Source organism: Coturnix japonica, chromosome 8, assembly GCF_054131305.1.
Source record: "Coturnix japonica strain WE chromosome 8, WE-NBRP24, whole genome shotgun sequence".
NCBI classification, from domain to species: Eukaryota; Metazoa; Chordata; class Aves; order Galliformes; family Phasianidae; genus Coturnix; species Coturnix japonica.
In genome coordinates, this window is record NC_140670.1 from 6610134 (window position 1) to 6636301 (window position 26168).

The following is a 26168-nucleotide window of genomic DNA, read 5'->3' on the forward strand; positions in this document are numbered from 1 at the left end:
AAAATCATAATGCAGGGAGTAAAGAGTTGGCTGAAGGGTTGAGCTCAAAGGGTTATTGTGAATGGGGTCATATCAAGCTGGTTGCCAGGCTGTAGAGTGATTTTGCAGGGCTTCATTTTGTGGGGAGCGAGTCTCTTCAGTGTTTTCATCAACAACTTGGATGAAGTACTCAAAGGTATACTGAGTACATTCCTACATACACAGGGGGAAAGAAAAGCAAGTTACGTTTAAAAAATTAACTAGATGAGTAGAGTTTAATTAAAAGATCAGTGTGAAATGTTTTTTTTCCTCTGCGACACCAAGACCTAGAACAATATGCAGTTCGTATGCTGTTACCTAGTGGATGTAAATGTAAGAGACAACTTCACATATAAATTTCCTTCCTTGGCTTTTAATTCCCCTGTATTTATCACAGTCAGAGCACAGGTGACCTCTAAAGCTTCACATGCTGCTAAGCCAGAATCAGAGTTTTTCTAGAAATGAGCCCCTGTGGTCTGCCGATACCACATGAGTGGAGGGCTTGTGGCCATGACACTGGTCCAGGGAAGTGCATCTGCTGCTGAGCAGGGTGGCATCTCCTGTTGCTCTCCACATATCACAGTTCTGCTCTAGGAGCTGCCCAAGATGCCCTGTACCACTTGCTTGCGGTCTACTCTGGGTCAAGCATTTTGATACAGGTTATGGAATGTGTTAAAAAAACATTCATAATGTGGGTAGAATGCAAAATACAGGTGGCATGAATTGAATTAAACTTACAGATGATTATCTTCTTTTCAGAAGGCATCTTCTGTTTCCAGTCATTCAGTCTGTTTTATTATTAAGGGAATTAAGTGGTAGGGAGCTCGGATGTAAAGCCATTCTCTGTGAAGGATGTGACTGAGGGGAAGAATGCAGACAGTGGTGCCATAGCCTGTCATTCCCCATGGGGAAGGAATCTCTGTGGCAGCTGATAGCCATCACAAGCTGTACTACTCTTCTGATTTCAGGATCAGCTAAACCCTTAATTTTCAAAAGATTTGTTTTTAGGGTAAGAAAAGAGGTTTGTGTGTGTTTGTTTAGGTACAGAATGCTTAGAGCATATAGCTGAGTTGGCATCAGTTGCAACATAAGGGCAGCAGATGCAGACTCTGTCCCTCGTCATGAATTTTCTTTGTATCTTATCCCAAATTATTTCCTATGTAGTAATTTACATTCTTAAATGTATCCATCCCTTCCATGAGGCTTCCCTGCTTTTTGATTCTGTAACATCAATTACTTCAAAGGACTTGCTTGAGTCATTATTATAAGAATTAGTCTGAAGAAATAATTTGATGTTCTTATGGGAAGAATGTGCACCTTTATTCTCAGAGGTGGGGGCTGTATTTCCTGGTGGTTACATTTGATATTTGCTGTTTTGTTTTGAGGCTGTAATGAGGTCCTATTCTTTCTGTAAGCATTTCATTTGAGGGTTCTTGTTCTTTACCTTGAGACCTATTGAGACTATTTTTGTGCTTTTCCCTATGAGGAACTACTTCCACTGTATGATAATATTGCCAGAGTAGATGATGCTACGTTAAGCTGTTCTCTTTTGTTTCAGATAACACATTAAAAAATGATGTTATTAGGCATAAACAAAGAAGTTTTGTTGTAGATAAAACGTGCATCTGTAACTTTTGATTCTTCCTTTGTCTGTGTAAAAACATTTTTCAAGCAATGATAGATGTATATTACAATGTCTGGACAAGTCTTTGTTTCTAAAATACTTTGTCTCCATTCACAGGAAATCACTGATAATGAAATATTAGAGCTGGTGCATAGTGCTCTTGGGAGGATGACAGTTATCCGGCAGATTTTTCCTCTCTCAAAGGACAATCAGAGATGCATGAGGAACAATCACCGAATATCATCACTGCTCTGTGATCCACAAGAAGGCTATCTTCAGATGCTGCAGGTCAGTAGCTATGTCCAGCGGAAAAGTCCATTTTAGGAATTCAATGTGAGATAGTTGTCTGTGACTGAATTATGTTAGAGGAAGAATAAAATGAGTAGGGATAAATCTGTGCAGGTAGTTTTTGCTCAGTTATTCCTGATTTAATCTTTTATTTCATTTTTGAAGAACCAAGTGTTTTAGATAGGATGTTATGTCCATAAAATGTTAGAAATCAGTTGTGCTAACTCAAAGATGATTTTGGGTATGCCCTCCTTTTATGAATCTTTCTCTATTTGAACTAAAAAAAAAAAAAGAAAACCCTGTGTCATTATAGTCCTCTGGCATTGCTACTTTTTTATTGTATTTATACCTCAGATATCTGATATAAAAGAATCTTGGAGGACAACGAAACTCTGATATGCATTGGGCTGTGGAGCATTTCATATTTAGTTAAATGGACTGAGTCCAGTTGATGTGTTCAATCTGTCCCATTTCAGTAGTCTCCGAAGTCTCCAGCAGCCAATAATTGTTTGAGCATATGAAATATGCACTACTGGTTTGAGTTCCAGAATTTGGTAATGGGTTTCATAGAACAGAATTGATTGAGTTGAAAGAGACCACTAATGGTCATCTAGTCTAACTCCCCTGCGGTAAGCAGGGACATCTACATCTACATCAGATTTCTCAAAGCCATGTCCAGCCTTACTTTCAGTGGCTCCAGTGATGGCACCTCCACCTCTCCGGGCAACTTTGTTCCAGTGCTTCACTTCACTACCCTTACCGTAAAACAACTTTTTTCTTATATCTAACCCATGTATTCCCTCTTTTAGTTTGAAGCCATTTCTCCTTGTCCTGTCACAACAGGCCCTGCTAAAGAGTCTGCCCCCTTCTTTCTTATAGCCCCCCTTTAGATACTGAAAGGCTGCTATTGGGTCTCCCTGGAGCCTCTCTCTTCTCCAGGCTGAACAGCCCCAGCTGTCAGCCTCTCCTCATAGAAAGGTGTTCTATTCCTTGGATCATTTTTGTGGTCCTCCTCTGGATGCACTCCGACAGGTCCGCATCTCTCCTGTGCTGAGGATTCCATATCTGAACACAGTACTTCAGATGAGGTCTCACCAGCACAGAGGGGCAGGATCACCTCTCCTGAGCTGCTGACCATTCTGTTGATGCTGCCCAGGGTATGATTGCTTTTCTGGGCTGCAAGGACACATTTCTGGCTTACATCCAGCTTGTCATCCACCAATACTCCCAGGTCCTTTTTGTCCGAGTTCTGCTCAATCCAGCTTTTCCTCCAGCTTGTATTGATAATGGGGGCTGCTGCAGCCCAGTCAGCAAGGGTGTCCTTGCTAGCGGGTAACTCATGTGTTGGCTTAGAAGGGCTTCAGCAGGGGAAGTGTGAGCCTTATGGGATTCTGTCACAGTGGGTTTGATGGCAAACTTTGGGAAATTCCAGCCACACAAACTGTATCTCTGAGCATTGGTTTGCTTTTCTGCACTGGGGAAAGTCTGTGCCTTTTCTTTCTATGAAAAGACACTTGGTGTTTGATAGCAGTTTTGAGAAATGCTGTAAGGAGAGCAGGGGTTAGTCATTTCGGAGGATCAAAACTGTTCCTATTATGCTGAAAAAAAACTGATGTAACCTGCACTAAAAATCACTTACTGGAGAACAGTCTTACCTTACAAGAGGATTTCTGACTAAGGTAGCTTATGGATGATGTAATTCAGAGACTCATCTGACAGACTTCTCTGAGGTAGTTATTTGCTAAACCAGTAATTGGTTTGCTGGCATGAATAGCCTCACAGCCTATTACAGAAGTTCACTGACAAAAGACCCTTTAGGAATCTAAATACTCTTCCTACTAGTTCACAAATGTGGGTTTTGACAAGTAACACATCCTCAGCTTTCTGATTTCTCATATTTCAGAAGCACTATGCTACCTTAGAAACACTCATTAAGAGAATGGAAAAGTAATGTTATCCTTTGCCCATTAGTTCTTAGAAACAAGAAAGAGATGCAGAGGTGTATAGTTAGCCTTGTGGGACTTGATTCTAAAATTTTCTTGCCCAGCCACGCTGGACTGTAAAATCATGAACACTGAAGGGCACTGTATAATATTACCAGTCTCTGAGATAAACTGCCATCAGTATATCTTACAGTATCTTTAAGTTTCTACTAATTGAATATTGGATGCTCGAAGCATGTGCAGTTATGTCTGAAGCATTCTGTATCTGCATTTTTTTTTTGACATTGTCTAAACATCTTATATAACATCTTGTTGGGAATAGAGCTAATATTCATTTCTCAGTATGATTGACGTATTATTAATGCTTCGGTAATTCAGGTGCTTTCAATCTTCTATTTCTCTTTTCTTGCTTAAAAAATAGTTTTGACCTTTTGCTGCACAGAAGTACATCACTAAATTACCTGTGTTGCCAAAGGGAGTGGTAGCTCCTAGCTCTGTGTCAGGCTGCATGAATCCACCAGAGGCAGTGACCGCCTGCCTGCCTGCCAGCACTGAGTCCTTGCGTTGCTTTGAAGTAGTTTGATTAACACCACAGTTTGAAAATCCCTGGCTCATTCTCCCTTGGGCAATTTCATATTAATAATTCTTTGTTGTCAAGGTTACTTACCAGCTATTGTTAGTTAATTATTTATTTAACGACTTTGAAGACGAATAAGCTAAATTCTGTCAGCCTCTAGCTGTAAGATTTTTAGTAGAGAATTTAGCATTTTTAACAAGCTAGTGAAGGAAGATTTACATCCAGGATTATTAACTTTGTTCTGGATAAATTAATGAAAATCTTCTTGGCACAATTTTGTTCCCAGTGTCTGTTTTGTACCATATCCTGGAAAGTTGTTTTTCCGTAGGTGATCATCCCATGTTGGCATTCTGACAAGGCTTTTAAAGATCAGCCTGTTCTGCAAGCTCATCCAAAACCTCATCTGTTCTGAATGCTTTGTGGAAATCCAGTCTTACTCCATCAACCCTCTTGTCACAGTTTTGCTCGCCCCCTTATTTCTTGCAGGTGCTATCAACTGGGTTTCTTCTTCAGAAGTCTTCATAACGTTTTCATCTTGGTCATTTTATTTGAATTCAGAGGTCTGTGTCAATCTTTGATTTATTCTTCATATGTAATTTCCTGCATCCTTCTTCTACTTTTTATAAGTGGTGAAGACACTTTAGCACTTGCTGTTTTCCAGTGGCAGGGACTACCCTGTAGTTCGGACCATCAGAACTGTCATTATTCTGTCACTGGGAGAAAGATTACTGAAGCACTTTAGGATTTATGACAAATACTGTTCATCTCAGATAAGCTCAATCTGTATCTATATGGCTCTGGAATGATGTTTAGGAGGATTACCACTATTGAAATGTTTAGATTATTTCAGACTAGTTTTACAGATCTTTTATGATCACTTTTATTTCTTCAAGGTTATTCATGATGTGTTCAGTTATAAAAATCAGAATGTTTTTCTCGTTACGATTTTGAAGAAATATTTCCTTTCAGAAATGTGGTTTCCATTCCAGTTACCTTCATCCCTTATTTGCTGTTTGCAGTTCATAAGTTCAATATGTGAGAGTCTGTCTATAGTAAAATATATTAATGGGCGCAAGGTATCTAAATTATTTAATACAGATTGAATATATGTAGTAAGATTTGAAAATCAAAAAGAAGAGAACTCCAGCAAACTGTGTCACAAAAATAACAAGGCTATTCCTAAAAGGATCCAATATCTTGCTTCTCTACTGAAGAACTATTTCTGGCGTGGTTTGACATATTTGAAGAGAAGATGTTGAGAAGCGTAGGAGGGTATTCCTTGAAACATCTACTCTTCTCTCCATGTCATTCTCCAAAGACTTGACCGTGAGATATCTTTGGATGCATCTCTTAGCAGTTGCTCCTTCGAGCTGCATTTTTATTGAAGAACCGTTGTCTTTTCCAGAATTTCTGCAACTTAACTACTGTACATGAAGATATATTTTCTAAAAGTATTAACTTACTTCTCCTATCCTGCAGTTTTACCCAGCTAAAGAGCTTGACACACGTTTGACACATTGTTGAGTACCACCAAAGGCAGCAAATATTGATTGAGCCCCATTAAAACATATACTTTCTGTCACAAAGAATTGATGAGAAATGTTTTTATTTTCCTGTAGATATGAAACCTTTAATAGCATTTTTCTTCAGCAAAACTTAGTTTTGGACTTTTGGCTGGATAATCAGTTGTAGTTGGGATATTTTTTCAGAGAACAGAATGAACGAAAAGTAGTCTTGAACAGACATCACTGCCCACTGCAGGCATCATCTCTCTCTCAGGCTCCATAGCATGTCTGAAAAGGTGCCCTCTTACCAAGTGCAATGTTGTGAGAGTCTGCATTTTGGAAGCCAAATAAATTGCAAAGTGATATTTTCCTCTGCTTAGACTGGCTCTTTTGACCTCTGGAGTTCTCTATTTGCATAATTAAATACTTCATTGAGTTGTTGTTCAGTGCTTTACCAGAGAGTGGATGACAGTGGCAGGAAGCAAGGCTTACTACCTCAGTTTTTTTTTTGCCTCTTAAACATAATATGCAGCCATATTTATTTATATATGATAGAAGGTAAAATTATGATCTTATACAACCTTTTGCGATTTAGTGTTACTGTTTGCCCTACTGCATGTCTTATGTTGTGTTCAGTTTCCTTTATCAAACATCTTCTGCTAAGCTTTCCTTAGACTGTGAGCATTGGCTGTGCCAGATTCTTGAGATGAATAGTGAGCAATGCCAGTGCATTTAGCTGACAAGTTTTGAGCTGTGCAGTGTAATCCAGGCCCTGTTTTATTGTCAACACGTTGTTAGAAAACATATTGAGTAGGAAAACACACATAATTATAATAAATGCTTGCAAAAAACTAGCTGAAGGACACGAAGCATGCAGAGAACAGAAGCTGTAGTTAAGGAGAGGAGTGATTTGTAAATCAGTAAAAAGAAAAATGTAATAAAGGAGATAAAAACTGTTTATGAGTTTAAAGAAGAAAACAATTCTGATGGTGCAGGCTTCCAAATAAATCTTTGGAAGCCCCATTTCCCAGACACTTAAAATTAGATTGGACATAGCACTAAGTAATGTACTAGTTAAACTCATTGGCATTAGAGATCTTGCCTAAATAAGCTGGTCTAGTTTTCTCTTACAATTTTCTGAAGATTTTATTCTGGCTTTCATTTGCCTCCATGATAATAAATAGCCCTTTGGAAGTTTGAAGCTGACATTTGAGTTTTTAATGAAAGTTTGTTTTCTGACTCTGATTTTCTCATGAATGCCAGACTGCTGGCTGTGATTTTGTTCTCCACGAGCAGCAAAGCATACATTTAAAACATAGGCACTCACACAAAGTCTCACAATGGGCTCTGCAAACTAATTTGAGAAAATTAAGTGGGTCAAATTGTTAGTCTCTCCCTCCTAACGATATCCTTGTAAGCGTGCTGTTAGAGTATAAGTAAACCATTGATCTTCACTACTCCTGGCAAGATGCATCCTGTCATTAGAGACATTAAGTGCCTAGCTGTGTCAGTTCTTAAACTTTGAAAGATAAAACACAGTTTTAGTCCACACCAGTGTGCATGTACGTGAACACGATGATACCAATCCCATGCAGCAAGCATTGCTGCTGCTGGCGCTGTGCTTGGTGTGAGCTTGGCTTCCACCTGCTTCATCCTTGGAACTGACGGCTGTGGCCACTCACAGGATGATTTTGGCAGCAGCAAGGTACAGATGCAGAGCTTGGGAATATGTTTTTGAAGCAGTTGTATCTGAGGATCTTCTTCCCAGCTCATCTCAGTAGTCTTTTCTGCCTGGACTTCTGGCACTGCTGGCAGATCAGAACTTGGGCTCAGTCTCTGTGGCTTGCTATCCTTCCCAGAAATGTACTTGTCTATGGTTAATGCTTCTGAAGGAACTAAAAGATATTTTCATACAGGTTTATTTTTTTACTTTAAAAGTAAATTCACTTCGGGAATTCTCGTGGAATTCATGTAGAAAGTCTCTTGAAAATCACATCTAGTAATGTAAATATGGAAAGCTTTCCATTCACCTGTTGAAAATTTGCATTGCTCATCCCGTGCACGGCAGCGTTTTTCTTCATTGTGAAACAAAGGCTCCTAACAGGATCGCAAAGGTTCTGGAAATAATTTTTAGAATATGTAGCAGAATAAATCTAAAGTTACTCGCGTACAGTGCAAACTCTTTAATATATTGGTGAAGCAGCCACCATCATTTTTACAGCAGATAGGTCAGAAAGCATTTATTCAGCTCTTACAGCTCTCAGCAAGTGAAAGAGGAACTGAAAATTACAGCTTCTTCCTCCAAGTAGGATGGAAATTAAACTCTTGGTTCTTATCTAGGAAGCTTTGTTATGTGAAGGGGCAACTCTGCAGGCAGATACATGTCCTTCCCTTTAAATCTTTATGGGAAATAAGTAATGCTACTGAGCTTGGAAAACCCAAAGGAATCAAGTCCCTTGCCTTATTGTTTCTTCTCTCTTACTTTGCTACCAATTCTGAATAGCTACTTGAAGACTAATTTTCACTCCCATGTCTCAAACAGCACCGGTGGAAACAAGGTATAGTTGATCCCTTGGGTGTCGCATGAGTTCCCTTTCATGAGTCACTTTTGTATGCAGAATTTGATAGCTTGCTGAAAATTGAAATAAGTGTGCACTTGTGGTAGCAAGTATTTACAGGCTTTGTCCAGTTAATCCTTTTTAATTTTGTGGTATTGCTGTTCTGGAGGTTACAACAAACATACACAGTTGCAAACACCATCTAGTACAGATGCAGAGATTTTGTAGAAGATGGTTTTCTTCTGAAATAGTTGTCTTCTAATCTGGAGGAGGCCAAGAGAGGTAACCTTGTTGCCCTCTACACCTCCCTCAGGCTGGGCATTAGGAAATGTTTCTTTACTTTGATTGAGGGTGATCAAACACTGGAACAGGTAACCTACAGAGGTAGTTGATGCCCCAGGCCTGTCCATGTTCAAGAGATGTTTGGACAGTGCCCTCATTAACTTAACTTTTGGTTTGCCCTATAGTGGTCAAGCAGTTGGTCTCAATGATCTTTGAAGGTCCCTTCCAAATGGACTGTTTTATTTCAGTCTAATCTGAAATACAGTGACTTATAGAGGCCTTGAAATACATGTAGGTTATTAGTAGCATGTTATGAGCAAGGTTATAATGACTATTTAACTTTGATAAGCGCTGAAGGCCTGTAGAAGTGTTAAGATATTAAATAGAATATAATAGAAAATAAAGGAAATTATTGTCATGCTGGATTTAACGTGATCTCACGTCACAATTTGTGTTTTGCTGCCAGTGTCTTTTTTTCCACCCAGAAATACCCAGTAATGACTTAAAGCAGAAAGTGAAAGTAACTTAGAGAAGAAAAGCATATTTGATTGGTTTTAGTATTCTTATTTTTCTTCCTTAGGGAAGATTTAGGAGAAAAAGAGATTAAAAACATACTTCCCGGTAAGGTCATAATTTACCTTATCTTGTCTTTCCGGAAACACTGTTAATTTCTGATCTAGAACAAATAGAATTTGTTTTGTTTTGTTTTTCTTTTCCCTCTGATTTTAGTAGACTGGAAATTGTTAGGAAATAAAGAACACCAGCAAAAAACTCCACAAATGTTGGTTTCAAGGAAGCAACTTGCTCTGTCTCCTGAAATGATTATGTCTGCCTTGCTGCACAGATGTGTGACAGAAGGAAGTAAACAGTGTGAATCTTCTCTTCAGCAGACCCTTCTGCCACTCAATTTATATCCCTTTTTCTTCCAAAGAAAAGGAATGGAACAATTGTGATACAAAATCCATTATGGAACCGGCTAAAATATATTTTGTTTAGGCTTGTAAACAAGTGACTGTTGGTTGTTGTGGGGTTTTTTTTGTTTTGTTTTTTTGGAGTTTTTTTGGTACATCATGTAGTCTATGAGTTGTATGTAAGGTTATATAGACTAAGACATTCAGCGAAATGACTCTCAAGCTTTCAGTGTATTATATATGGAGACCTATGTCACCTTGTATTACCCCGGAGCTTGCTAATAGCAAACCAAGCAAACTGGATTTGGGAATGAGGCTGCATTTCTCCAGATCTTAAAAAGTGCCAAACTAAGAAAATACAAAGTGTTTCTGCTCTGTGGCTGCTCCATTGCAACATGAGGGTGAGCTGTCAGTTAAAAATGTAAAGATGTAGGTGTAAATCTGTTGTCAGAAAACCTTACTTCATGGTTGCTGATCTCTCTTTTATCCTCCTTTTTTTCCTGCCTATGTGACATCCCTGGGTGCACTTCCTGAGATGTCCATCTTCCCCCACATAAGCCCACACAAAAGACTGCTTCCCGGCCATTAAGCTGCGGCTTCTCTCTCCTTGCCCCTGGCCTAGTCCATCTGTTTCCTTCAGACAGAGGATTTCTCAACCCTTGGCCAGGACTTGCTTGGACTTGTTCATCTGTGTCCTTCAAGCTTTGACCCAATGGTATAAAAGAATAATGTCTCTGACACTGTACTGCATAGTAGTCTTTAATTTTATTGATTGATCGATTGATTGATTGAGACTAGAAAAGTGTCTTGTTGAATAATAAGGATTTGCTTGGTTGCTTTAATTGAAAGCTGTTTGGAAAATATCTGCAGGAGAATGCAAATGTAATTGGGCAGAAGAGACTTAACAAAAACAGAACTTATTTGCTGGAAGTCTTGTTAACTCTTTAAGTATATACTTTTCTTAAAAAGAGCAAGTGTGGAAAGTAGCTGCTGTAGAAACTCTCCTAAAAGGAAAACAGTAAGAAGATGAAGTGAATTCTGGGGGGAAAAGACAAGTGGATTATACTAAAAATAGCAACACAAAATGGGAGACGAGCTCAGTGATAGTATTTAATAAGGCTTGCATTAAGATCCTTGCTTGTGTTTAGTCGCTTAAACATGGGAGTATCCTTAATATTTAGTGCTTATTTTCTTCCTAATTTAACTGTTTCAAGAGTAATTCTTGTTGGCTTGTGTTATTACATATTTGTTAACAAATTTACAGATCTGTTTACGTATATATTCTTGTGTATTTTGATCAGATTAACTTGCACCAGAAAACTTTTCAAAATGACTGGGCTTTCAATTTATGTTCAACTCCAGCTTATGGAATTTTTATTTCTTAAGATCTTAAGATATTAGAAGTTTAGTTGTAGACAGTGATGCAACAGCATTGTATGTTTAAGATTTACAGATGAGTGACATTTCATAGGAATTATGTCGTTGCATTAAATTTCATTTGTTACCTTTCACTGACACTATCTTCTGTGGTGAATTACAGAAATCCAAGTGATAAATAGTTCACCATGGCTAAAGCTTTCAGCTCAGTGAATATCCTTTTAGTATGATAAATAATTAAGTTATGGAACTGGCACCTCATGCTAACTGCTTATTTGAGTTTAGTTAAGAGTAAATCAAGACCCCTGAATCTGTGCATAGGTTTGAAGAGGAATTAAGATGAGTGAAGAGAGTATCTAATTATTTTTTTCAAGTTACTTGTAGCTAACTGCCACTGCTAAAGTTTTACCACTAGTTTTACCTCTTACAATAGATACTCCACATGTCACCATTGATTTTGTATCAGTGGCTATGTCTTGGTTTGGAAAAAGCAATTTTGGTAAAGCAAGATTTCAGTGCTATTAGTGTGTAGTTCTTATTAGAGCCTTTGTTGTCAATTATTGCTGTTATCTCTCATAAGGAGGATATGAAGGCTGACAAAAAATATCTCCCGAGAAAGTAGAACAATGACCAGTCTCATTTTTATTTGGTGGAGAGAGATGCAAAATAATACTGTCATTTCTTCTCCCTGTGTGCTAAGTAGATGGATTAGTATTGTGTTTTGCAGTGCTAGAAATTACAGAGATTGTTCAAATGAACAAGACTAAGAGCTTAATTCTGTTCCATCTTTTTCTTCTTGCTGAAATGACTGACAGGGTAGCAGTCCTTGACTTTTACTGATAGATAGCTGTGCTCTTTCTGTAGCTTAATTTTATATTTGGTCTTTTACATCTTTACTGCACTGTACTGCAGTACTGTAGGTAAAGTGCAGGTAATCCAAAGCACCAGAATCCCTCGGGCAGAAAAACCCAGTAGCTAAGCTGGAGGGGAAGGAGGTGTGAGCAGACACCTGCATTAGCTGTTGAACATCTCACACGTGCCTAGCTTTTGTTTTTTACAGACGTCTTCTTTTTTTGTTATTTGCTTTTGTTCTTGTTTTCTTGTTTTTACGGTTTCTTTGGAAAGATGGATAAGTAAACAAAGAGGCTCATTCTTATTATTGTTTGCAGGTTTCCAACCTGTACCTGTATGACAGTGTGCTCATGCTAGCAAATGCTTTCCACAGAAAACTGGAGGACAGGAAATGGCACAGCATGGCAAGTCTGAATTGCATGAGGAAATCCACCAAACCCTGGAACGGGGGACGATCCATGCTTGAGACTATTAAGAAGGTGAGAGCAGGCAAGCCGCAATTGTCTGAGAGATTGAGTTGTTTCAGTTCTCCTTGAGATTAGCTTTTAAAGAGGCTTTTGGCCTCTGTTTAACTTTCATTAGAAGCAAGTGATTTACAACTACAATAAGTGATCTAACATTAATAAAGCAAATGACTTATTGCAAACAAATTACGCACACTACAGCATTAATCCCGTGATGTGTGTTCTATGTCTGTGGCTATCATAGCTGCTTCTTCTGGAGGTCATGTGATTAGAAGTAGTCACATAGATAGATGTGTTCACTTGTTGTAATCTTTTCGTCAAGAAAGCATAAGGAGCTCGAGGGGCCAATCAACAACAAGGTGTAAGTTTTAGATTCCATTTACTGCTGCTCAGCTAGCTTCCTGAGTTAGTTGAGCATTGTTAAATGTCTCTTTTTGTGGTGTAGCCCAGAGCAAATGCAGTGTGATTTAGCTAAGTTTTTTCAACTGTCTTGCAGTATGTTGAATTAATCAAACATGAACAGTACTGTGTCTTTACAGATGCATGGTAACCTCTTATGCAAAAGGTATTTGATCACAAATACTAGTTAAAAATACTCATACTTTAACAGCTTTAGCATGTATTTGTAATAGCAACCTGTTTATTTAAATCAGTGGTTGCTCTGAAAGTAATGCCTCCTACTTCTTTCCATAGAAGTTACAACAGATACAAAGCACAATAACAGTATTTGGTAGAGCAACTTCTCAGCTACAGAGTGGTCTTTCTTAACATACTCACCATCATTAATAATGCCTTTTTTTGCGAGTGATGAACATGAGCCTGCATAAAATGCTAGAGGAAATCTGTACCAGTGCAGATGTTTTAAAAGTTCTTCAAATTTCATCTTTTCTTCACACCTCTCTTGTAAGCACAGCAAGTATTACTTTTTCTTCTGGTCTTGGACTTTGAATTCAACTCCAGAACTCAGCTGACTGCTTTCAGTTACACTGACAGGACCATTGTCTCATGTTCCACAGTCCTGCTTTCTAGGGTCTGTTTGTGTGAAGACCTGAATGACTTCTTAACACAATTTGTGGAGGATGTATTAGTGTCAGAGCCCTTTCCACAAAAGAATTGTGGGGGTTTTTTGTGTGCGTGTGGCAGTATTTGAACTGTTGAAGAACATGTGGTTGCTACATTTACATTTACTGTAAATGTTTTCAGAGTGGCTTTGTCGTATCTTTAAAGAGGGTGAGAGTTTATAAAGGCAAATTTGTTCCATTGTAAAATGTTTGATAATTGTTTCCTTAGGGCCATATAACTGGGCTTACTGGTGTTATGGAGTTCAGAGAAGATGGCGCCAACCCCTACGTTCAATTTGAAATACTGGGCACCAGCTACAGTGAAACATTTGGCAAAGACGTCCGGAGGGTAAAGATAAGCTTTTTTCTTTTTTTTCCCCTCTAAATAATACAAATTCTATCTTACAGGTTAAAAAGTTATTTTCTGAGAATGAGTTACCACTACACCACAGAAGAAATTTACTATAAAAGAAATATTTTCAAGTTTCTCACATGCTCAAGCTTCTTTCTAGTATGGAAAAGTCCTGCAAGTTGTTTCAATATATACAGTAGTGATGCAGTACCATAGCAGTACTATGAACATTATAGTTAAGACTGCTCAATTTGACTCATACATTCTATTTTTAATTAGTTTACCATTGATATAACTGACAGTTGTTTTACTAAGGAAGCTAACTGTAATTATACATTTTCCAAACATAGAAAGGTGTAAGATATACTTACACTTTACTTAAGAATTTGAAATAAATAAAGTAGGAACCTCTAGAGAAGATAATTTGAGAAACAGTTGATGTTGTATTGTGCAAAGTAAAGGATAAGCTATTGGTGGAAGCTAGTAGAACAAGAACCGACTAGGATATGATGTCAGAATGGTTCCATATGGTCACTAACTTAAAATGTCATGGGATGAGAAGGCTACCAAGAACTTGTTTATGCAGAGGGAATATTTCAAAAATAGTTGAAACTGAATTAAAACAGTAAGGTTTTGATTGGAACACAAACTGTCCCTACACTGATCGTCTGGTTTAAGTGCAACACTATATAGTCAATGGTTCCTGTATTAAGCAGAGTTGAAAAGGGCAAATTCCATACAGAATTATCGTTTATGATTTTTTCTTCATTTGGCCATTGATTTATGTGTTTTATTTTAATTCACCTGAATTATTCCAGCCTAAATGGAAAAAGAAGTAAAGAACTTATATTTACATTATCTTCTGAAATAGCTCAACGTGAGATTCAGATTCTACTTTGGCATGATTATTCTGGACATGCAGCCAAAAGCTGCAAATCTGTTAGGAATTCCAAGGAAGGAAAGAAAGCATTTGAATTGCACAAAGCTAATATAATTGAAAACCATCCATTGCCAGAAAATGTCTCAGAAGACTTGAAATTGGCTATGTACCCTCTTGTATTGTCATGATTAGAAAAGGCTCTTCCTCAGTCCACTGTACTTAATTTCTAGAAGTTTTCTACTGCAAATAGGTCTGAATACTGGCTGAATGATGAAAAATTAAAATCATTTTGGAACTAGTGTTGCTGATTTAATAAACCAGAATTGCCATAGGAGGCCTAGGAAGAAATTCAGCTTCATAAGCATTACATACGTGAGTTTATGGACAAGTACATAAAACTAGAATCCAATTCTGTTTGAGATGATTTGGGATTATTCTGCTGCATTTCTAACTGCCACTACAGAAAAAATATGAGTCTCCTGTCAGTATTGTGTTATCCTCAGCAGACATCTCAGGTGCCATGGGGCAACTTATTCAGTTCCATTTTGATATACGCTTCCCAGATGACTTTGAATAAATCACATAATCATTTTGTGCTTTGATTTCCTTTTCAGTAAAATTGGCATAATTATCACACGGAAGGTTTTGAGGCCTTAAATGAAAACTAGGATGTGTTAGTATACTTATTACTTCTCTTTTTTTCTTTTTAATAATGTGCTTTTCATGTACATATAGAAGCTCTGATTTCAATATGTGGAACACAGTGACCTTGATAGGGGTGTAATCCAGATGTGTGGAGGTAACTAACATGGCACAAAGAAGAGACCTTGAGGCAAAGAAATGTGAAAAAAGACTAAGTTGGAAGATAACTAGAGTGGCTGAATTGATGTAATACTGATCATTTTGATACCTAATTTGCTAATTTGTAATTAGGTGATTAATATAGAAGAGCTGAACTCGTTGGATGTTAAACACAGAACATATATTCAGGAATGGAGTATAATTCTAAGTGGGTAGAAAACTGTTTGCTGTGTAATACTTCTGTGGGTTAAAATCTAGCTCTGAAAATGAATCTTTTAGTCTGAGAGAGAGAGCAAGAAAGGGAGAGTCAGAGACTGAGAGCAGAAATTTAGCATGCAAGAGCGCATGCCCAGCAGCCTACAGAAGAACTTCAAATCTAAGATATTTCTCAGAGCAAAACTACCACGGAAATAGGAGTATTCAATTATTTTGACAACCTGACTTTTCATTAGTGCTGCATAAAAAAAAAAAAAATGTTGTATCTCAGAAGTATTTTTAAAAGCTTCAAAAATCATTCTTGTCTTTATATTATTTGAGTGAGAGATCAGTTCTGATTTACTGTCAGATGTTTCCATATCAGCCTTTCTGTGGATTTAGCTTTAGAGGGGCACTTTATCATGAAAACACAAGTTCCTTTCTGCATGGTTTTCCTTACCTCTGCATGGAAATCTTCTGTATCTATTCATTCCTACCTCGACCCTAAAGAAGCCTTATACTTAGGATCTGTGACAGTGCAGAGCAAAGGAATATAATACTCAGTGTTGAGGCTTAGAGTGAATCAAGCCAAGTGTTAAGGTACTGTCAGACTCAAATTAGAGAGTCTCTCAGTAATCATCACCATCAAAAGAGTCTTAGGAGCACATTGATGAAGGTAACCCAAATCTGGCAGGAATTCACAGGACTTTCTTGTAAAGGCAACTTGATTCTCAGCAGTTCCCCTGGGATCTCATCTTTTTGCAACCATGATTGTTTTTCAGTCCCCACAGGTGCAATGGAATTAGGAGTGCAAGTAAATACGTGCATTTCCTGTCTCTGTATGTATTTTCCTTTCTTCCAGAACTGTAGCATCGTGTTTCTTTGTCGAAGGCTGGTAGTGACATCCAATTACTTTCTGTGTACCCTCTTTTAGATTATTTAGGCATACCTTAGTGGAAGGAAAACTTCAGGAAATGCTCTATTATCTTTAGTTTCAATTCAAAAGAGTGGGAGTAATCCCTTAAATCTACTATCTTGCTTTTCAAAAGGTTTGGGTGATTGCCTTCTATTCACTGTGTGTATATGGAGTTTGAGAAAGCATGGCATATTCGTGCTTGAAAAAAGAGAGCAGCATGTGTTGACCAGTCAGGACATTCGAAGGATTAAGATTCTTAAACAAACTGAAAAGATTTAAATGTCTGCTATTTGATGATTGTTGTATGATTTATTTTCCCAGTGTATGTAAACACCTTCAAAGTAGCAACCCCAGCATTTGTATATCTAAAAAGCACGGATAGAAGGCATAAATACCTGGGAGATGCAGAGGCTATAAAAAGTATAAAACATAGTGGAATAACACAACCAAATGAAAAGACCAAGTAAAGAATTTTAATATCTGATGCTGTGCTAATGTTTTAAATTCAGTGACATTGGATTGGAAGAATTAGCGAGTGGAAAATAAGCATAACTTTGAGGAAGAGGAGAGGAATAAAAGTAAAAGTGATGTAAACTGTTCAGGTGAAGCCTGTGGAGCAGCTGGAATAGCCTGGTTATGTTCAGAGCCCTTTGAGATTTTAATTGGTGGCTGATAGACACTTTCTTCTCATTTCACTTCTCATTCCTGCTCCCCATGCTAGACTGGATGCACCAAGTCCAGCAATTCCTATAATTGCTGGAATGTTCACCACCACACTTCTTCTGAATGTAGAGTTTACCAACATTTCTCTCTCTTTTCTCATTTTATTTTTTTATTTTATTTTTTGCCGTTTATTCATTCACTTATTTTTACCTACATTCAATCATCTAGGTTGGAAAAGATCCTTAGTGCCACAGGGGATGTGGATGGGTAAAGTTTATTTACATCTTTATATCTTCTATCTTAAGCTTCCTTTGGTTCATTCCCCAACGCTGGCAGTGGTTGAAGGTGGTCGTTAAGTCGTTTTGCTTCATTGATTCACTGTTCCCAGCCGTACTATGGAGCTGAGGGTACTTAAATGTTTTGTGGAATGTTTTAACACATAGAAAAGGATTATAACAAAAATACTTAGCTGCTAACATCAAGAAATTGAATGAATCAAATTATTAATAACTGTATATTCCTAAGCATAGGGAGAACATTCAGAGTTAGTTCGCAATTGTCAGTGGTAAACTGTGGTATCACAGTACAAAAGATATGGAGTGGGAAAACAAGTCACAACTATGTTAATTTCCTTTCTGCTCATCATCTGTATTATTGTTATTAATGAGAACCTCTTGTAACTTTCTGAACATTTGTGCAGGTTCATAATTCTTAGATTTCTGCTCTTAGATGAGTTTTCCACAATATAATAGTTTGATTATTCATCTGCGAGAGCAAAAATAAGGGAGTCAAAGCCTCAGGGTTGGTATTTATAGCAGCTTACTATCTCCCAGTGATCTCTTGAGATACAAACTTGCTTGTCTCATTTGTTGATGTATACAGAGTATATAATATAAATATATTCTCTGTATATAATATAAAACCCATAGCTGCACTTGTAGGCTTAGTTTGCTAATACTTGTAAGGAGCTTTGAGATCATCTTCATCTTCATCCCTGGCAGAAAGAGCCTATGTAGGTAAGAAATCATATTCTTGTTCAGAGTATTTTATGACGGGGATCATATAAATGCATATATATATATATATATATATGTATGTATGTATGTTTAGAGCAGTCTGCAGTTCTTCCCCAGGCTGTCTGGAATGAAAGCAGAATTAATGGTTTACTCACATACTGTATTTCACAGGAAACATTCTGTTCAAAACAATAACGTTTACCATTGGGTATTTATGTCATTTGGTATGTTTTCATTCTTTTTAGAGTAGATTTTCTTGAAAGACCGTCTGCTTCTTTAACAGTCGTATGTGTTTTGTAGAGTACCTGTGATTAAGGCTGGAGAAGTTACTCTTTTGTGATATATTCCAAAGTTGCTGAAACCCCATTTCTGGTCTGATAAAGTGTGTTGATTGTTACATTTAGATGAAGTTTCATCTTTATCACGATGAGAAACCCCATGCTTCTTGCTAATTGCAAAATGGAACTGCATTTTTAGGAATCTGTGGCATTAAATTGCTTTTATCTGTAAGAATATTGCAAAGTTGCATCATAGGTCAATAAAAGTTACCTACTGAAGAGAACTATCTGATGTGCTTACAACTGTAATTGAATCAGTTTTACTCATATTAAAAAATGCCTAACTGAATTTCCTTGTTTTAGACTTGAAACAGATGCTTGTCCATTGTCAGAGCACTCTGTAAACATGCACTTGGTTATAGTAATTCAATTTGGTGTGTGTTGGCAGAGTGTCTTTCAGCTGAGAAATAGGACTGGAGCCTTGACTACTTGTGATCTCTAGAGACCCTCTGATAGTTGGCAAAGGAAAGGAGTAATAGACTTATTAGGAGTAGAATGCAATTCTTGCATGTTTACATTTGGTTTAACTTTTCCTTTCTGCTTGAGTGATTTAAGTATCATGATAGAATAAATTGGAAAAAAGATTAATATGGTTTTTCCTATAAACATACTGTGTCAAACCAAAGATAAATATAGAATATTTTCTTCAATATAATAAACCTCCTTCATTCTCAGTTGTACTTTTCAGTTCAAGATGAATGTGAGAAGTAAAAGTAAATGTATTTCTTGCAAATTCTGTAGGTTGAATTATTCATGGTGAAAAATATAGCTGAACGTAGAGAAGTACAATAGAAGAAATATGAAGAAGCTGAGTGTTTTTATTCTAAAATGAAGTAGAGTCCCTGTTTGCCCAAGTTCTGCAAATGAGTTCTTTGTTTTGGCAATTGAAATATTTTATGTTCTGTACATTTTTGTTCTAAAACTATAGCTGAATTATTCTACTCAGTAACTGAAAAAAAAGGTAAGTGAGTTTGGAAATGCTTTTTGTTGCAAATATGGCACGTTCTTTGAAAAAAAAAAGAAAACATTTATTTATTTGTGTTTGCGAAAAGATTGCCTGCAGGACCTGTACTTGGTGTAAAGTGTAGCTTGTGTTTGCAAATACAAAATACCCTGGAAATATTTGCAAATAGACCAGTGTCAACCCTCAGTAAGAGGGATGTCTTGCAGATTTTGTTTGGAATTCCTCTAAGCATAAGATCTTGCTGGTATTCTCCATTGGAACATTGCTTGGCTGTTTACATGACATTTTCACAGCATGAATCTGGAGGCTAGATTTCAAAGAGCAGCCACATCTTAGTTATGAGCAAGACACAGGATACCTACAGTGATTAAGACACTTCTGAATCTTCTATATCCCATAAGCATCGCTGCCTGTATTTAACATATTTTAATGAATCTTGGGTGTAAAATTGCCTTTTTTTTTTGCACAAAAGTGAGGCATTAAGAGAATTAAAATCGGCCTTGAACAAAATAATTACATCTTTAATTGTGGAGTTTTCATCAAAGCTCCTGTAATTTAGTTATGGATCTTAGGAGAGTATTTGGAGTGAGACTAAAACTTCAGTAGATGAGTTCACGTAGAATTTTGTTCTCATCTGTGCACTGTGCAGTTATTTCCACATGGAAGCAGGTCAGAATTTGTTGAGCAACACACAAAGCAAATAGGAGGTGCTGGAAAACAATTTCACAAATTCTAAGGAAGGAAATTACTTGCTGTTCCTTCTTGCATAGCATCAGTGTGGAACTAAGCCAATAACCACATGCTCCAGAAATGAATGACAGTCTGACTGTATTTCCCACTCTTAGAAATATCTTCAAACCATTATGTTTAATAATCACAGCTCTATGAGAAGAATTTGCTGTGAGTTGTCAGACGTGCTTTTTAGCCTAGCATCTCCTTTGCAAAATCTCTTCAAAAGATACTGTTAGCACCAAAAATACGTGCTCAATTATTTCAACTAGCAAATCAAATTGATGTCATCTTGGCTGTCATGAACATATAAACTAGGTCTTATATCTCTTTGTTTTTAGCCTGATTACAGTACAGTTGCAAGGACAGCAGGTTGATGGAAACCATGGAACAGTTTCCTTTTGGTAGTGTTTGAAAATTGTTTAATTCTGCTAATCATTTATGTTGCTTTGTATCACTTGTTAAGCTGCAGCTACATGCAGCTGCATGGAGAAATCTGTTATTTCATCATTCTATGAAGTCTTCATCTATATATTGTTCTGATATATTCAGTATGTCTGAAGGTGGACAATTGTAGGCAGTTAAGCTATTTGATTGTGCACAAAATCAGATTTGATAACAAAAATGTCAGTTTCAAGCCTTTTTGTTTAGCACTATTAAAATCAACAACAGAAACAGGTGTTTAAATGCTTTCTCTTTTATCTTTTGCTTCTGCCGCTTCATGTTGATGTATATAACTGAATGCTATTAAATACTCACTGCTCACGTTATCAAAAGTCGGGTTTAATGGCAGAATGTTGTAGTGGTCAGCTGAGATGTGGGACATGAGGAATTTGTAGGTTACATTGTGCCGCAGACTATCTGACTTCATTTAGCTTAGTTCCTTTGTTTCATTATATTAATAATAATAGCAAACTTAACTCTTCAGTTTACTCATTTGTAAAGATATCTGCTAAAGGTCATTAGAGTTCTGATTGAACCTCAGTACAAACTGGCTAATTCACTGGAATAACAATATTTGGCAGTGATTGTCTATCAGTGTTTCAGTTCCTGGCATAAATACCTTTATGTTCAGGACTTAATGTTTTCAAATGACAATGGAAATACTCAGTCTAACTGATATGCAAAAAAAAAGGCACCATGTATATGCAGTGTGGACTTAGGTCAAGGGAAGAATTGTGCAATACCACTTCTCTAGAACTACAATATCTGCTGATGAATGAATAAATGAATTTATATACTTGGGTAAAATGAACAGGTACAGTAGAACTTGTTTTCTGTTCTGAGGCATCTTTTTACTGAAGTGGTGACATGATCAGATGTAGATCGTAACTCTCAGAATGGAAGACTCCTTCTGAGCATGATGCCTATGTATGTGCCTATGCTCAGATTATTCTATGTCTCTATTTTTAATACATTAAGTGACTGATGTACAGAAGTGTTTATAGAGCTCCTCTGCATATGATCATGAACAGGAAACATTTTTGTATTAAATGTTTACACCTATAATAGAATCAAAGAATAACGTGTGTTGAAGAGGATCATAATGATCATCTAGTTTCAACTCCTTTTTAAGTGGAACAATACATTTAAATTCTGCCTTAAATTGAATCTCCAATGTGCAAGACAAACCCCCACCAAGTGCACAACAAATGTATTGAATACAAAACTTACCAAAATCCACTGTTGATGGAGATTCTAGAGATGGAATCACTCAGAGGGATCACTGTGTGTGACCTAGGAAGTCACTCCCTAGCTATTTTAACAGAAAATATTGTCAGTAGCCTGGATGGAAAATTGGGTAAAGGTGATTTTCCTAGATGGCTGGATTCCAGGTCATGCTGGGCTTAAAAGATTGTTAACAACTGAAATGACATCTGGATCTGAAATGATGTATCATAATGAATATCACAAAGAAGGGCTGTACTTTGTTGGCGGAGATCTCTCAAACACAACTGTTATTTCATGAAGGCAGGGCTGACTCAGAAAGCTGTTAGTACAGCGTAGACCAGACAGGAATGTCATGTGGATCTGAAGCCTTGTATCTGCATAGGCCAAATCACCTTTACAGTCAAAACTGTCTTATGAACAGTTGCAAAAAACATCTGGCAGCATGCTGAAATCACTTCAGGTTTTTATAAATAGAATATTACAAAGAATAAAGCATGCATGATACTAGTGCTGTATTCCATCTACAAATTTAAGATGCCATGAAGAACTAGAGTGATGCAGCTCTCTTATCTTCTTCGTTACTAACTTTCATATTTGCTTAGAGATCACTCTTTGAAGGATACTGTCTATTAACATTCACTTCTTCAAACGAATGAAGTAAATCTATTTGAAACAACATTTCTTTAGTGTATTCAAACAGCTCTAGCCTATAAACATCTAATTCACTTACAACAATATCTTTCGATCTGCAAAGTTCTGTGTGTTTAATGATGAGATTTGAAGAACTCTTAGGTAGTGGGCTATATTATAAAGCAAGTTATTGGGAAAGTTATTGTAAAGAAAGTTATATTGGGAAAGAATGCACAGAGTCTGTTATAGTGGAGGAGTCAAAGAAAAATACGCTACTGTTCATTATCAAGCCAAGCAGGTAGCCTGATACAGGCTTGTTTGTTTTTGTTTTAGGAAAAGAAACTGCATAAGAATAGTTGCTTCTGACATAAGTTATTTGCTAAAAATTGAGTTGCCGTGCTCAGCTTCCCTGAGTATCACAGCAAGAAAAGAAGGATTTGTTCAGTTATAGCAGTGAATTCCTCTCAGTCAGAATACCACCAGAAGGTCCCTTCCTACTGCTTTGCTTCAGGACAAGTGCTTGCATTTGTTCCAGCTCTGTCTGAAGTTTCTTTGCTTTCTTGTCTGGTCCTGCTGCTTCTGCTACTGTCAGAAAACTTTGATAACAAGTGGTGAGGCAATTCTTGTCTCCTCTGCATGCTGTGGTCTGGGCTACTGTGTCTGTGGTGAAGCTGATGATGACAGATTTTGTTGTATGCAGTTAACAAACAGTCTGATGATCGTACTTACCTGACAAGTGGATCTTTGTTTTCAGCAGGTTGACCCACTGTTTCTCCTTGTGTTGTTTGTCGTAAGGTTGAATTCTTAAGGTTTTATTGGCTGATAAATAGATAGTTGAGCTGATATCATCTACGGACAGTATTCGGCTGATACTAGTTACTGTTTGTTTGTTTTAAAGTAGGGACCGTAATAAGTAATAATAATCAGGTAATAATTTATGTACATGGAGTGGAAAAAAAAACATAATCCCATGCCCAGCAACTAAGAGCACGGGTGATATTTAATACTATGAGAACATTTCAATTCAAGCAGTTGTAGCACCATCTGTAATGTTCTCAAATGTGCAATTTATTCAGCCATAAAATTAATAAAACAGTAAGCATAAGTTAGGATATTCTTGCAATACTGCTCTCTGAACTGTATTGAATCTAAACTGTGCTCTCACTCGCCCTTTGTACTCATTCAAGACCCCATTCAACAGCAGTCTACAAGGCCAATGTAGCTACCTGTGTTTCAGTAGCACGTGGGGGCTATGATTTTGTTAAACTAAAGAGTTGCATATATAGATAGATATATTATGTAATACGTAAGCCATCTAGTTATGTATTCAGAAATCTGCTATTGTAGTTTTCCCATACTGTCAGAAAAATGTTGTGGAAAAGTGTATTTTAAGAACATTTGGTTTTGGAACTCCTGTGGTTTGTTTGTTAACATCTGGGGCTTCAGATTTTTCCAGGATAGGTATAACAAGTGCAGCTGCTCATTGTTCAGACCTTTGGTTGAAGCAGACTGAGGGGTTGATAAAAGAACAGCTCACTTCTGGAGCTGAACCTGAAGTTGCATTTGCTTTTTTTCTTTGTCTCTTCTAAGTTGTAAACTAATTGGTTGTGAGGCATTTTTTGATAGTTTTCTAAGTTTGTACATTGATATCACAAAGCAATTCCGCTAGAGATTTTTTAAGGGAAAGAAGCATTGCTTCTCCGTGCTTTTACTGGACTTTAAAAGGGCAAAAAGAGCATTAAACGTTTACATCATGTGCATGTAGGAAGTGCACCAAGCTTTTGTTATTATCCTTCATTAATTCTGATTAGTTTCTAAGTGTTTAGAGAACTTATTCTCTATAGGCTTTCTGAAAGGACATTCTAGAGCTTCTTTAATTGAGCATAGATAGGGAGCACAGTAACCAGTGAAGCAGAAAACACAGATTTGCTGGGTGAGCTAGCTTAAAATGAAAGGGTGAATCTGAATCTAGGGTACTGCCCACTGTGTCTGCTGCTCTCATTACAGGATATCTCATTGGCTTTTGTAGTTAACAGAGAATGTCCCATCTTTTCTACATACCTAGATAAATCTTTTCTCAGTGTCTTGTCTCTCTAGGTTTCATTCTGCTCTTGTTACACATCCCCCAGTTTCATCCCCTGCCACAAGGTTGTTAACTGTGTATTACATCCCTCACACTAGAAACATCTCTTTGTAGAGAAAAGTCATCTCTGCCTCTGGGGAAGCCACGATCTCCCATTTCTCCAGGCCACTTGGTGTGACCCCACAGGCAATCTGGCTCTGAAACAACTGGTACCTTTCTCTGCTGCCTACCCATGGCCTTTTAATAGAACATACCATACAGTGAAGTGAAAAATTAAATATATTCCATCAATTCCACAAACCAGTATGACAAACTAGAATTCAAATCAGTATTGGTTTCTTTTCTGTTTCTATTTTGAATCATGATGGGGGGTTGGTGAAAAGTCTGTGAAGGGTTACAGGATCTATAAGTATGTTATTTTAAGTGGTTTGATTTGATAAAAAAAAAATAAATAAGGAAAAGAAATGCCTACTGGTAATTCTCAAAGGAAGAAAGTGAGAAGTTTTCATGTGTTTTCATTATTTATGTGATGCATTGCTGTAGATCTTGCCTGTGGGTGGGATTACAAGACTTCTGTGTATTATCAATTCCAGTATGTCAGCCATGACTTACCACCTTCGTAGCACTTTATCCAAGACGACTCCTGTTTGAGGCTTTTTAATAATCCATATACCATGATATTTCTCTATTTCTTCCATTCCCAAGAGGCAGGGCAAAGTAGTCAATTATCATAGCTCATAAACACAAAGGGAAAAAATGGAATGGACTGCCTTTTGTTAATATATTCAGCTTCCAGTGAGACTCAGATTTTATAAGGATTAAACTAAAGAGGTATTTTTCAGAATTAATCGAGGTAATTTAAGGCATTGAATGGGAGTGCCTTTAGAACAATTACTGCACTTAGATTAATTTTGCTGTATAATTCAATATGATTTTTCAGGCTCACTAAAGAGACTGTGCCCTAGTGTTAGAGCTCAAATTTAGCAAGTATGCTGCAAACAAAATCTCTTTGGGTCAACCTCCTTTGTGCATCAAGGTAATACATTACTGAACCAAGTAATATGGCAGAGACTCTCAGCATTCTAGCAAATCATTTAGTTTCCCCATTAATGACTTGGTGTAATCATTGAGGTAGAGTGTAATATAGTTTGATATTGGAAAAATCTGGTGAGAATGTGAGAATAATTACTGTTTGACAATTGATTCATCTGTGAAGAGTTGGAGGTGCCACCACTAAAACCTTTGTCTCTACTGCAGGTAGATTCTACTTGGGAAAATCAATAACCATCACCCTAAGGGGAGCTTTCTAGTTGGAAAGGGTATCTCCTGGTAGAGGGAATGAGATTGGGCATTCTTTTCTCTATGACGTATTAAACTGAAGTTCATTGGCATTGCCTGGAATAAAGAGGCATTCTCCTTTTTCCTATTTGCATTAATTTTAAGCTTCTGATGTTTTTAATTGCTTTTTGT

The 26168-nt window shown here is 37.2% G+C and overlaps 1 protein-coding gene across 5 annotated transcripts in view; it reads left to right on the plus strand.

Annotated features, from left to right (window-relative positions):
• The window catches only part of GRID1 (glutamate ionotropic receptor delta type subunit 1), a 474308-nt gene that overhangs the window by 366878 nt on the left and 81262 nt on the right, over positions 1-26168 (plus strand). For all 5 annotated transcript variants that reach the window (XM_015865985.3, XM_032445261.2, XM_085555004.1 and 2 more), the window contains 3 exons: positions 1760-1930; positions 12253-12414; positions 13690-13809. In XM_015865985.3, coding sequence (XP_015721471.2) covers positions 1760-1930; positions 12253-12414; positions 13690-13809 — 453 coding nt within the window. The remainder of the gene's footprint in view (positions 1-1759; positions 1931-12252; positions 12415-13689; positions 13810-26168) is intronic.